This window comes from Sminthopsis crassicaudata, chromosome 1 (assembly GCF_048593235.1).
Source record: "Sminthopsis crassicaudata isolate SCR6 chromosome 1, ASM4859323v1, whole genome shotgun sequence".
Classification (NCBI taxonomy): domain Eukaryota; kingdom Metazoa; phylum Chordata; class Mammalia; order Dasyuromorphia; family Dasyuridae; genus Sminthopsis; species Sminthopsis crassicaudata.
Window position 1 is genome coordinate 57215816 of NC_133617.1, and position 14678 is coordinate 57230493.

At 40.4% G+C, this 14678-nt stretch overlaps 1 protein-coding gene and 1 non-coding gene across 2 annotated transcripts in view; one reads left to right on the forward strand and one right to left on the reverse strand.

The window, feature by feature from the left end:
- Positions 1-826: 826 nt before the first annotated feature.
- LOC141552433 (U6 spliceosomal RNA) lies at positions 827-933 on the reverse strand. The gene has a single exon (XR_012485213.1). It is a non-coding gene; the product is annotated as a U6 spliceosomal RNA (small nuclear RNA).
- Positions 934-1157: 224 nt separating this feature from the next.
- TMEM259 (transmembrane protein 259) overlaps positions 1158-14678 on the forward strand; it is a 55058-nt gene continuing 41537 nt past the window's right edge. Inside the window, exon 1 of the mRNA XM_074305264.1 lies at positions 1158-1867. Within this exon, the coding sequence (XP_074161365.1) occupies positions 1571-1867 (297 nt within the window). The 5' untranslated portion in view covers positions 1158-1570. The remainder of the gene's footprint in view (positions 1868-14678) is intronic.

Below are 14678 nucleotides of genomic sequence, written 5' to 3' on the forward strand. Positions count from 1 at the left end.
TCCCCCTCCCCGGGACTTTATATTCCAGCTGTCCCGCTTAATGGACTCTTGGCTCTGAAGCCAGGAAGTTCTGATCGCGGCGCAGCCGGCTGGGAGGCGAGCTATCCCGGGCCGTCCCAGGCCGCTGGACCAGAGCCGGGAAAGTGAGGCGGGCGGCTCCGCCCCGAACCCTCCACCCCCGCGGGGGCCGCCCAGAGTTTGGAGTAGAGGTGAGAGAGAGAGCGCTCACCTGCGCAGGTAAGTAGGGGGTGTCCCCATCCTACCCATGAGACCGGGTGTTCTTTGTATTGTGTGTGAACCCCAGCCCCGCGAGGCAGGGAGAGGACAGTGCGGCCCAAGTTCAAGTCCAGCCTCAGAGCTGTCCTAGCCGTGGGACCCTGGGCGAGTCCCTTAACCTGCCTGCCTCCTTCCTTCATACGGAAGAAGAACTGGAGCGGGAAATGGCAAACCGGTCCAGCATCTTTGCTAAGGAAATCCCATGGACAGACCCGGTCACGGTTGGGGGCAATAATAACAGCAGTCCCAGTGACTGTCGCATGGTGGGTGCTTAATAAATGCTCATCCATTGATTCTTCCAGCTCGATCCCTCAGGCCCCCCACACAGTAGGCGGCCAATAAATGTCTTGAACTGAATGTTTAACACACCCCTTTGGGGCAAACACCTTGTGCATCGGAAACAGGCTGGGGAGGTATTCAATAACTCGTCCTCACACACAACTAGTAAATCTTGGAGCTGAGGTTCAAGGTCTCGTTACCCCTACCGCGAGTGTGGGACAATGAAAGGAGCGGGGAGACATAACTTCCTAAAATTGATAGTGTGCAAGAGCAAAATATGGAACGCTTCACGAATTTGCGTGTCATCCTTGCGCAGGGGCCATGCTAATCTTCTCTGTATCGTTCCAATTTTAGTATATGTGCTGCCGAAGCGAGCACAAACCTAGGGCCTTGACCCAGCCTATTTAAAGCTCAATAAGCTATGTATTTTACACTTAGAACAACTAGAATTTAGTTCTTTTTTTTCTTAAATTCTTCCGAAATCAAAGCCATGTTCAGAATAAAAACACAATATTAAATTGTAAAGTAAGATTTTTTTTTTACTTTATTTACGTTGTCTTAAAAAGACAGTTTAATTTGTAAAATTTCGAGTCGAGCTCGTGTCGCGGTGGCTCATGGGAAAGAGTATGCAAAATTGGTTTTAGCTTGGCCCCGCCTGGGAGGTCGGGATGGGAGAAGAAACCGGGAGACAGGAAAGGGAGGACGGCTAAGGGGAGGAGGAGGCCGGCTGAAGGGCGGGGCCGTTCCTCCAGTGTCCCAAGATTCCCCGCGGGCGGAGCCGTCTCGTCAGCAGGGCCGCGGTCGCGGCGGCGGAGGCGGCGAATGGTGGCCTATAGGAGTCCGTGAGGAGGCGGCGGCGCGGCCGGAGGAGGAGAAGCGAAGGCGGCCGGAGCGCGGGCCAGGGGCGAGGGCGAGCACCTGGCGGGAGCGCGGCGGCCCGGGAGGCGTCCCATGGCGGCTGGGCCGCCAGCCCCGCGAGCCCCGGCCTTTTAGCGCCTCGGCGGCCCAGCGCAGGATGTCGGAGAACCCGCCGCCGCCGGCGGCCCCGCCCGGCCCCGGGAGCACCCCGGGCAGCGGCCCGGCCAACTCGGCCGCCGGGGCCGGGCCCGGACCTGGGGGAGCGGCGGCCGGGGGCGGGGGGGCCGGACCCCCCCGCGGGGCGCGCACCCCCAACCTCAACCCCAACCCCAACCCGCTCATCAACGTGCGCGACCGTCTCTTCCACGCGCTCTTCTTCAAGATGGCCGTGACCTACTCGCGCCTCTTCCCCCCGGCCTTCCGCCGAGTCTTCGAGTTCTTCGTGCTACTCAAGGTGAGCCCACAGGCCGCAGCCCCGCCCCCGTCCCCCACTGCGACCCCCTCCCTCCCGCCGGGCCCCCGGGCTTTTCCGTCCCTCCCTCTTCTCCCCAGCCCACCCCTCCCGGACATCCTGTCCCTAGTCTTTATACCCCTCCCTCTGCTTGTGCCCCCTGCGGTGGGGGGCTCCTGAACCACCCTGCCCCCCATTCCTTAGTGTTCTGGAGGACAGCCTGCTTGCAGGGTCTTCTTTAACTCCCCCATCCCCTGCAGACCCTGCCCTTGCGTTAACTTTGCCGCTTTGGCATCCCGCCTCCAAGTCTTTAAGCACCCCCGACCTTTGCAGACTTTGCCTGGGAGGGCTTTACTTCCCACTGACCTGACTTGTTGCCCCCAAAAGCCTCATCACCCCCCCAAATAAAACCAAACCTGGGCCTGCACCCTTAGTGTGAGGAGGCGGGGTTGTTGTGGAGCGGGAGCGGGGGACGCGAGTCGGAACCCGCCCCTTCAGTTAAAGTGCCGGGACACTGCGCTGCTCCCTTCCGGGCTTGTATCGGAGGCTAAGCCAAGTTCTGTGCGTCCGAGTCTCCTAAAAGTGTAAACGCTGACTGGGAGCCGGCCCTGTGCTAAGTGCTGGGACCGGGCCTGGGCACGTTCTAGTGGGGGATAAACGGGCCCAAACTTGGCGGCTGCGGTCTCTGAGCTTGGTGATTCCGCCCACTTCCATTCTCTCCGCCCTGCCCCCTCCGGACTCCCACTGTGTGGTGTAGTAGTAGAAAGTATACGTTTGGAGTTGGGATCTGAATTCAAATCCAGACTCTAGCATCGTAAGATAGACTATTACTTGAACCTCTTTGGGACTTGTTTTCCCTTTCTATACTTTTGAGTAACCTCGGAGATCTTTATCTGTGTGTCTTTGATCCTGTCTCTTCTGTCTCCTAGGTTTTTAACCCCAAACCCTCCAGGCCCCTCATTTCTGACCTAAGTGGTGGCAATAAAGCATTTTTGTTATTTTTTAATATTTTTACAATAATTTAAAATAATGATGACACTTTAAATTTTATTGTTTTCCACGCAGGGGTAGCTAGGTGGACTCCTGAGTTCAAATCTAGCCTCAAGATTCTTATTACCTGTGTGACTCTCAACAAGTCACATAATTCTGCCTCAATTTCTTGGCCTGTAAAAATAAACTGGAGAAGAAGATAGCAAACCATTCTTGTACTGTTGCCAAGAAAACTCCAGACGTGACTAGGAGGGGATGAGACTGATTTTTCTCTCTGGTGTGCCAAGTGCTAGTGAAATAAACAAAGGCAAATAATGGGCCCAGGCTTCTAGAAGTATACATTCTAGTGGAGGAAGAGAAAAAATTAAAATAACATAGATAGAGGTATGTAGATATGAACACACACATACATATATATATATATAAAATAGATGAAGATAATTTGAAAGGGGTTTATTACAGTGTATTTTCCTAAAATTTAGAGCCCCAAAAGAACTTGAGGACAAGGAAGTGGTTTGGGTAAGGTCACAAAATAATAAAAGAGCAAAATGGCCCAACTGGGTTACACCCAGATTTCTTGACTGTTAGTCCATTGCTCTACCTACTGCACCATAGATGCCCTTTCCAAGCTTTGTGCCCAAGGTCTTTAACACTGCAATTCTCTCCAACCTCCCTCCCCCATGCCATAAAGCAAATGGAAATCTATACACCATTGGATTTTCATAGATACCTTCCTGAGTCTTTACCATCACCCAAGGAAGGTCTTTATTTCCTTCTTTTCTCCCTACATACTCAGCCCTCCTCAATGTCCTGGTGCTGGGAGTCTTCTGGGATCCGATGGAAGAGTTTTCTAGCCCTTCTTCCTGCCCCTAAGATCTTTGCTCTGTCACTCAATATTGTTCTGACCTCGTCTTTCAACTTCTGCTCACCCCGGAAAAATTTAGGGTGTTACCTCAGAGGTCATTTAGCACTACCTCCCTCATTTTTGAAATGAGGAAATTATAGGAGTGGTCTGACTCCAGGGCTTCTTGACTGCAAATCTGTTGTCTTTCCATTGCACTATATTCAAAAACTTCCTTTTGGAATCCTATATTCAAAAACTTCAGCATTCAGCACTATTTAAAGTCTTCATTGACCCTCTGAGAATTCTGATCCTAAGATCTTCAATTCCTCTGCCTTTTCCAGGGCTTTTTTATTTGTAAGATCTTTACATTACATTTCTTGCTACTTTTAGATCCTGCCCCAAAAGTATCTTCTGGTATTCCACCTCAAAAGTCTTTAGTCTCCAACCCACTCGGGAGGTCAGAAGGAAGGAAATATGGAGATTGTTGGGTTTTCATAGGATTTGGAGCTGCAAGGTCATCCTGGAGGAACTGAGGCCTAGGGAAGGGAAGTTACAGGTCACACAAGGAACAAGTGTCAGAGTCAGCAGTAGTGATCTCCACGAAATGTACCATAGAGTGGTCCCTTCTGGGGCCCCATTCCCAAAACAATGGCTTCCTTGAAGGAAAGAGTGAAAAGATTCCTGAGTGCAGCTCCTGCCTCAGACAAATACAGGACAGAGGCCAGTCCATTTGGCGTCTTTTTTTTTTTTTTTTTTTTTTTTTTCACTTTCCTTATCTTTCGGTGATTTTAAGATCTCTGCTAGCTATAAATCCATAATTCACCCAAGCAGGTCAACCTGTACTCCCCTCCCATTTCCTGGAGTCCTACACCCATAGTCTTTATCCTTAATCTTTTGCCTTTCCCATCTTTTTCTTCATCTCATGTCAAGGCCCCCATGTTATAGAGTAGATGATGGTATATAAAGAAGAGTTCTTGATCTAACTTTTTTGAATTTCTTAAAAAAAGAAAAAAATCCAAATCCACATTTGTGTGAATGTAAATAGATACATACATAGTTACATATTCAACATAGATCTGTATGTGTCTTTATATGTGTGTGTATATGGACATACATACAATTAATGCATATATGAACCAACATGGTTGGTTTCTTTGTAATTCTATATATCTTATGCATTTACATGTAATATTCTGGGAAAGATGCCTTAAGTTTTCCCAGACTATTAAAGGGTTTGTGGCACAAAGGATGAGAACCTCTAATGTAGACAATTGGGTTTTCACAGGATTTAGAGAAATCATCTAATCCAACTCCTTCCTTTCATAGATGGGAAACTGAGGCCCAAAGAGGGAAAGTAACTTGACCAAGTTCACACAAGTAGTAAATAGCAGAGGTTTGGAGTTAAGTTGAAACCAGACCTTCAGATTATAAAACTTGGGTTTTGTTCACTACATCACAGGTACCCATCTTCAGCTGCCATCCCCCAGATCTGTACCACCATCGCAAGATTTTTAATGTTCCCCATTCCCTAAAAGGTTTTGATTTCTATTTCCCTGCCCCCTTTAGACCCAACTTCTATAGTCTACCCATTTCTGAATGGGCAATATGTACCTTTATAAACTTTAGAATAGGGACAGATCTTGTCTAGTTCTTAAAGCCATGGCCCTGAGAGTTAAGTTATACAATGTTGCACAGGTATTAAACAGTTGAGTCAGCAGTTCAACCCAAGTCTGATCTCAACTGTATTGTTCTTTATACTAGAGCTGACTTCATCACAGTCCCTGCCCTCATGCTTTCACCATCTTGGCAGGGTTTTTATTCACTCCTTTCAGATCCCTTTTAGTCCTGCATAAAAAGGTTTTTATTTCTATGCTCTCCCCTCCAGGACTGCACTCTTAAAGTCTTCACCATCACCTTAAAGTCTTCCATGCCCCCTCTCCCCCATTTCCCTTTACTTCTCTTACTTGCCTATTTTATTATCATTACCATTCATAAAGTCACAGATTTAGAGAAGTCACCCCATCTTCTCATTTTCACTCATTTAACAGAAAAATTGACATCTCAAAAGACAGTGGCTTTCCCAGAGTCATAGAGGGGTCTAGATTTGAAACCCTAGTCTGTAACTCCAAATTGAATTTGTTTTCCATTGGATTGTATGGCTTCTTATGCCTTTCCAGGACAATTGTAATCCTTACTTCCTCTGCTATCAAAATCTTGAACCTCCTCCTTTCCTTCTTGGTTTCCATTGTTCTTCAACCTTCCCTTCTTTTCTCATACATTGTAAGGTCTTCGCTCATTATTCTCAGAATTCTTTTGGAGGCTGTTGCTTCTTTTATAGTGTCCTGTCTGAAAGTATTTTCATACTATCCACTTGGATCACCCTTTTTGGGACCATCACATTCCCAGTCTCTTTCCTTGCCTCTCCTTCACTCCTCTCCCTTTCTTTTTGGCCTTCTTTCTGGTTTTACCTACCTCTTCTCTAGATTCAGTTTTTGACATGGTCAGTCACACATTGAATACCTGATTTTGTTTCTCATTTGCTTTTCATTCTTTATATTTTTCATTTTCTTTTTGTGAGGCTAGCCCCTTCTAGAGATACCTTGTATTTAGTGATCATAGTTTAAAGATGAAAGGAAGTTAGACAAGGTCATCCACTCTGATCACCTTACTTTTATAGTTGAGGAAAAATGAGTTCTAAAGAGTTGAAATAGTTTATCTAAGGTTACATAGGTACTTACAGAGCTGGGATTCAATCCTAGATGTTCTGATTTGAAACTCCCTTCCTAGGTCTTCCAATTAGACAAGGACGACTTTTTATTTCATTTATTAGGTTCTGGCAGGTTCCCATAAACTTTTCCTGGCAGAACAATAGGTTTCAGATGACAGAAAAAAGTTTTTTTAAAATTCATTTAAGTTAGCATCATTCATTGCTCTCTACTGAAAAGAATCTGTGTGACTTACCAAGACTCTAGAGGTATCTTAAGAAATTGGGCTAGGGGATAAACAGAATGAAGTTGACCTGATTTGTTTTACCAGTCATTTCTTCATTGTGTTCATGATGTGATAGTGACAAGTGTGTAGCGTATGTATTGGTATAAAGCAGAGTGATTTTCCTTTCTTGTTAAGGAATGAAGAACTTAGTTTCTTTAAGTAATTGGAGATACAAAATTTAGATAAGACTCAGTGGAGCACTTGATACATTATAATACATAATACACTAAAGAGGCAAAAAGGAAAGTTTAATGTTACATTTGGTTTCTGGGAAAGGTCATTATTCTTGGAGAAGGTAACATTTGAGTTTGGTTTTAAACAATTTGTAATATGTTAATAGGTAAAATGTAGAGAAAAAAAGCTCTCTGGAAATGTTGCAAAGGAAGAACTTTTCAGGATGGTTTTTTTCAGGAGGTAAAACCTTTGAGCATTTAAGGAATGAGCTGAAAATTTATTAGAGAAACACCTCCCCTGCACAGGATAAGATATTTCACCACTTGATCTAGTCTGTTTTAATTATCCTCATCTTAACAGACTCAGCTTTGGCTAAGACATAATTCTAGCATTGATGATGAATTGAAGACCCAGGGATATAGACTGTTAAGATCTGGAAGGGGCCCAAAGAGAGCTCATTGACTCCCCTTATTTGACAAATGAGGAAGTAGTTGTTGGTCCTTCTTTAGATATAATCTTTTCATGAATAAGTTACTTAGTTCTCCGTTCTTTAAGCCAAAATTTAGCTGCTTAGTGTTCAAATGTACATAGTTTGATGTAAGATCAGGAGATAGATGGATTTTAGTTCTGGTTCTGCTAACCAGCTTCCTTATGTGTCTTTGGGTGAATCACTTCCTCTCTTTAGGCTTCAGTTTCCTTCTCTGTCCAGGTACAGATTAGATGAAAACAACGTTAACCAACTTCTATCCTGTTCTACCTGTTCTGGCTAAATTGGCAAGACTGGAGAAAGGGTATATTGAAAAGAGTCTTAGGAAACTTGGCTTTTAGTTCTTTCCCTGCTACTAATGAACAGAGTGCAAATTACTTTTTTTGTGTGGGCCATGGAATCATAAGATTATTGACTTTGGCCCTATAGGGGAATTTTAGAGATCCTCTGGTGCTAATGAAGCACTATAAATTTTGAATTTACTATAAATATAGTAGTCTCCTCAGAAAAAGTAAATGAAAAAATAGAAGCAGAGAGGTTAAGTTTCTTTTCTAACTTCATACAGATTAAAAGAATGGAAATGGAGTCAAACTACTTTTTTTTTTTTTTTTTTCCTGATTCCAGATTTTATAATTTGTAAAATTAAGGTATGGGACTAAATGATCTCTTAAGACTCAAGTTCTAAGTTCTAACATTCTTTGTACAATTAACAAGACTTCTCTCCTTAGTCCTAAAAATTATTATAAGCAGTGTCATTATTTATAGTGAAAAGCAATATTGAATTCATCTTTTTGGCAATGAGTAGTCATGGGTATTTCATCTGAAAAGGACTAGCTGTTAGGCACTCCTAGGGTGCGGTTGTCAAAGCCATTCATGCTCAGTGAAGAGGCCTCTATATAGAAGAGAAACCAGCTATGTTAAACATACCTTAGTGGCTGAAAGCATTTGCATAGATGCAGTATATTGTATATACAAAGTAAAATCCATAGAAGTATATATTGGATTCCTTGGAGGCCAGTTAATGAAGAGTTTAACTCATCCCTACTTGTCATGGAATTGAGGGCTTTGAATTAAACAAGGGAAAACAAATGACCATTTGATATTAATTTTTTTTAAATGTATCACATGACTCGGATCATCCATATGACTATAGCCATTTGTCAGTGGTATGTAGTCCATTATTGTTAAGCAATTTTTTTTAATGCAGATTATATGTCATTGAATCCTCATCACCACACCATGAGATGTGTAGTTCCAGTAATGTTGTTCTCTGTTTTGTAAATGGTGAAACTGAAGGTCAGAGAAAGATTAAGGTACATTCTTAAAGTTACACAATTAGTGAGTAGTACAGCCAGGAATTGAAATCAGAGCCAGGCACTCTGATTTCAAGTCTAATGGGGGGGGGGGTGGAGAAAGAGGAGAGGGAGGGAGGGAAAGATTGTGAAGTCCTACAAAACATTTTCGTATTAGACATTACAAAAGAAAATACAGACAAAGAAATCCCCAAGAAAAATAAAGTTTTAAAAAGTATGTTTCCATCCATATCCAGTTGATGAATGATCCAGTTGGATCATCCTTACAATATTGCTGGTACTGTGTATGAGGTTCTCCTGGTTCTGTTCACTTCACTTTATATCAGTTCATACAAATCTCCCCACTTTATTCTGAAGCCACCTCTCTTGTCTTTTTTTTTTTTTTATAGCACAGTAGCATCTCATCATGATATTATATCATAACTTGTGTAGTCATTACCACAATTGTTGGGAATCCCCTCAATTTCCAATTCTTTGTCACCATAAAAAGAGCGGCCAAAAACATTTTTTGTCCAAAAAAATCCTTTTTTCTTTTCTTTGCTCTCTTTGAGATACAGAAAAAAAAAAAAAAAATCCCATCATTTCCTAGTAATACTTCCCTGGTACCTCCTCCTCTGGAACAAAGAAGTACAATTTAACAAAACAAACTTGACACTTTGATCATGTCTGACTGTTTACCTCATTTCCATACCCAGAGACTATCTCTTATCTAGAGAGATTCCTTCGAAAGTTGACTGTCATTTCACTGATCTCGAATTCAGATGTCTTAAGTCTTCTAGTTTAAAATGATCCAGATTTTACAATGTGGGAGGGAATGAAAAGAGTATGGATTAGGAGTCAAAGGATCATAGATTTAGAGCTAGAAAGAACTTCAGAGACCAAGTCATCTTCCCTCTCTGCGCCTCAGTTAATTCATCTTTGATATGAAAAGGTTGATTTACATTTAAGAACCTTTTCAGCTAAAAATCTTAATGATCCCATGAAATGCCAATATCTTGGCAATGCAAATATTCTTTGAGTCGATGAGATTAAGAACTTCAAATGCTTTGGGGGGGAGGGGTGGTAATGTTAATAAACCCTTTGAAATGCTTATAGGATGCTGAGATTGATAACTCTTCTAGTGTATTAGGAGGAAGTTTGAATAGGTACATACTAATACTTTGTAAAAACTTAGGAAAGTTAAGTCACACTGTTTAATGTTGAGTTGTACCAAGAATTCTATCCAGTTTGTTTTACTTTTCTGCAACTACTTACTATCTCCAATGAACAGTGTTTTAATTTTTTTCCCTTGTTGGCTTGCTCTTTCCTCCCCTTTTCACTCTTTTAATTCTGCACCAAGTTTTCTCTTTGAAATCATTTTACTTCTGAGCCTATAGGAGAGTCTCAGAGTAGAGGTTACTAACTGAGTCGAGTTAGTCACCTCTCTGCTGTGGTGGTGACTGTCCCTGTGGGGCTATTTGTTGATATGGTATTAAGAATCTTTTCTCTCTGAGCTGACTAAACAGTTTTTTTTTTTTTTATAATTGCAACCTCTTACACATGAATTGGTCCTTTCTGGCTTCCTGGTTATATCTATTCAGGGTCTGTAAGAATTGATAGTAGAGCTGAGCTTGTGGTTAGGTTTCATTTAAAATCTTTGGTTTGTTTTTAAGTCATAGACTAGATTTTTTTTTTTCAATAACTAGATCTTTAAAAACACTTAATTTAATATTTTATTTCCCCCCAGTTACGTGTAAAAACCCTTTTAATATTAGTTTTAAAAATGGTTTTTTGAGTTTTAAATTCTTTCTCCCTTCCCTCCACCCCTCATCGAGAGGAAAACAATTTTACATAGGATATAGTCAAGCAAAATATTTCCATGTGAGTCATGTTGTGAAAGAAAATAGACCCCCCCCCCCCCGAAAATCAAGGAAAATATATATGCTTCACTCTGCATTCAGACCTCATCAGGTCTTCACTGGACATTAATAACATTTTTCATTTCTTGGATCATTGTATTGCTGAGAATACCAATCATTCACAATTGAACATCATAATATTACTGATAATATATACAATGTTCTCTCTGGTTCTGCTCATTTTCTTTGTATCAGTTCATGTAAGTGTTTCAAGGTTTTCCTGAGAACATCCTCTGGTCATTTCTTATAACACAATATTATTCCCTCATAATCAGATACAATAAGTTGTGTCCCCTCAGTTTCCAGTTCTTTGCCATCAGCAAAAGAACTGCTGTAGTTATTTTTGTACATAGTGGTCCTTTTCCTTTTTGTTTTTAATCTCTTTGGGAGTAGTGGTACTGTTTGGTCAACAGGTATACATGGTTTTATGCTCTTTGGGCATAATTCTAAATTATTGTACAGAATGATTGAATCAGTATACAATTTCACTAACAATGCATTAGCATCTCAGTTTCCCCACATCCCATCCAACATTTGTCATTTTCCTTTTCTGTTATATTAGCCAATCTGATGAATGTGGGGGTGACAATTCAAGTTATATTAATTTGCATTTCCCTAATCAATAGCAATTTAGAGCATTTTTATATGACCACAGATAGTTTTGATTACTTCATCTGAAAATTTCTGTTCATTTCGTTTAATCATTTAGCTCTTATTTGAGTTTCCTATACATTTGAGAAATGATCTCTTTATTAGAGAAACTTGCTATAATTTTTTTCAGTTATGATTACTATTTCTGTATTTCCTTCTGTCCTATTATCCCCATCCCAGTTTATCTTACTTTCCTTTCAACCTATCTATTCTGACTTTTACCTTTTCCATTCTTCCTTCTCCTCCCCCCCCTTTTTAGAAATCACTTTATCACTTTCTCTTCTTATTTTCCTGTATGGTATGACAAATTTCTATACCCCACTGAGTATGGATGTTATTTATTCCCTCTTTGAGCCGATTCTAATGAGAATAAGGATCAAGTGCCACCCCTCCCCCCAATCTTCTCCTCCCCAGTAAAAGCTCCTTTATGTCAGATAATTTAACCCCATTCTATCTCTCCTTTTGCCTTCTCCCAGTGCATTCCTCTTTCTTACCCCTTTACTTTTTTAGATAAATATCTCTTCATATTGATTCATACCTGTGTCCTCTGTCTATATATATATATTTCTAACTGCCATAGTAAGAAAGTTTTTTTGAGTTATAAGTATCTTTTGTTCTTTTTTTAAAATTTTATAATTATAAAATTTTTTGACAGTATATATGCATGAGTAATTTTTTTTTATAACATTATCCCTTGTATTCATTTTTCCAAATTTTCCCCTCCCTCCCCTAAATGACAGGCAATCCCATACATTTTACATGTGTTACAGTATAACCTAGATACAATATATGTGTGTAAATCCAATTTTCTTGTTGCACGTTAAGTATTAGATTCCAAAGGTATAAGTAACCTGGGTAGATAGACAGTAGTGCTAACAATTTACATTGTTAGTGTTCCTTCTCTGGGTGTAGTTGTTTCTGTCCATCATTGATCAACTGGAAGTGAGTTGGATCTTCTTTATGTTGAAGATATTCACTTCCATCAGAATACATCTTCATACAGCATTGTTGTTGAAGTGTACAGCAATCTTCTGGTTCTGTTCATTTCACTCAGCATCAGTTCATGTAAGTCTCTCCAAACATAAGTATCTTCTTTATGTAGAAATGTTTAATCTTATTGAATCCCCTATGATTTCTCTTTTCTGTTTACCTTTTTATGTTTTTCTTGCATCTTGTATTTGAAAATTAAATTTTCTATTCAGCTCTGCTCTTTGCATCAGAAATGCTTGGATTTCTTCTATTTCATTAAATTTCAATTCTCTCTCCCTCCCCCACAATTGTACTCAGTTTTGCTGGGTACGTTTCTTTTGATTGTAATTGTAGTTCTTTTGCTCTTGAGAATATTGTATCTAAGCCCTCTGGTCTTTTAATATAGAAACTGCTGGGTCTTATATGATCCCGACTATGGCTCCACAATATTTGAATTGATTCTTTTTGGCTGTTTACATTTTCTTGACCTGAGAGCTCTGGAATTTGGCTATAATAATATTCTTGGGAGTTTTTATTTTAGGATCCCTTTTAGGAAGTGGTTGGTGGATACTTTCAATTTCTAATTTACTCTGGTTCTAGAATACTAGGGCAGTTTTTCTTGATAATTTTGTGAAAGATGATGAATAGGCTCTCTTTTGATCATGGCTTTCAAGTAATCCAACAATACTTAAATTCTTAAAATTCTGGAACTATGTTTCATGCCAGTTGTTTTTCCATTGGGATATTTCACATTTTCTTCTGATTTTAGTTTATTGTTTCTTGTTATCTCATAAAATCATTAGCTTCCATTTGTCCAATTCTAATTTGTAAGGCATTATTTTCTTCATTGAGCTTTTGTATTTCCTTTTACTTTTGGTCAATCATATTTTTAAGAAAATTTGTTTCCTTCAATTAATTTTTGTATCTCTTTTTCCATTTGGCCAGTTTTGCTTTTTAAGGTGTTCTTCTCTTCATTAAATTTTTGAGCCTCTTTTACCATTTGGCCTATTATGTTTTCTTAAGGTGTTATTTTCATTTTTTGGTGCCTCCTTTATCAAGCTATTGACTCTCTTTTCATTATTCATTAAAAAAAAAAATTAATGGCTTCTCTCCCCAACTTCTACCTCTCTTGATTTTTAAAATCTTTTTTGAGTTCTTTCTTGGCCCGAGACCAATTCATATTTTTCTTGGAGGCCTTTGATGTAGCAGTTTGAACTTTGTTGCCTTTAGAGTTTGGGCTTTGATCTTCCCTGTTATTATAGTAACATTCGATAGTCAAGATCTCCTTCTGCTGTTTGATCCTTTTTTCAGCCTATTTCTTGACTTTTACTCGGTACTGAAGTGGGGCTCTGCTTCTGGAATAGAGGGAACACTGTCCCAAGCTTCAGGTTTTTTGTTCAGCTGTTTTCAGAGATAAGTCTGGGGACCTGCAACTTTTTTGTTCTTCTAAAGCGGTATGACCTATGAAGAGATGTGTTAACTGCTTTTCCTGAGTTATACTCTGAACTGTGAGTGGTGACAAGCACTCTTTTCTGCCTTGTAATCAAGATCCCAGCTCCCTGTGGCTGCAAGTTCTGGTGTTTAGTGATGTTCCTGCTCTTTGCCCTGGGCCTGAGAACTAGGACTATGACCCAGATCCAAATATAGGCACCCAAAAAAGTCCTGTTCCTGATGCCAACAAAAGGATTTCTGCAATCTCTTTCTGATCTGTTTTTTCTCCCTATTACCATCTGTAGACAAAAAGATCCAGAAACTGCCACTGTTGTCCCTTTATTCAGTTGCCTCCAAGTCCTGCTGCTGGTTTGCTGGGCCTGTACAAACCGAGCTCCACTTGGTACAACAAATCTTTCTTGCCAACTTTCTAAGTTGTTTTGGACTGGAAAATTATTTCACCCCATCCTTTTGTGAATTCTGCCATTCCATCATTTGTTTTATAGCATTATTTAAAATTGTTTGGAGGAAAGATGTCAGACAAAACCTTGCCTTTTCTTCTCCATCTTTGGTTCTGCTTCTGAATAACTAACTCTTATTTTATTTATTTATTTATTGTTTTTGTTTTTATTTATTTATTTTGTGAGGGCTTGTCCAGGATCACAAAGCTAATATGTGTTAAGTGTCTAAGGCTAGATTTGAACTCAGGTCATCCTTACTCCAGGATCTGTATCATCTAGTTGCCTGGAATTTATTTTTATTTTTGTCAATCACTAACTAAATCTTAAGGCTTTCTCACTGCATAGAACAATCCATATTTAGCCTTAGGACATGATTATAGCCGGCCTGGTGGAAAGAACTTGGCTATGTGACTTTGGATCAGGTCTTCAACTTCTTTGAGTCTTAGTTTTCTCATCTGTAAAAGAAGAGATTGGATTAGATTTAATGGCTCTTCTAGATTCATATTTATGATCCAGTAAAGGACTGTTGTAACTAAGGGTAAACTCTTCTCTCTGGAAAGGAGATGATTTGTGGTGGAGGTAGAGGTTATGTTTGTTTTTGCTAA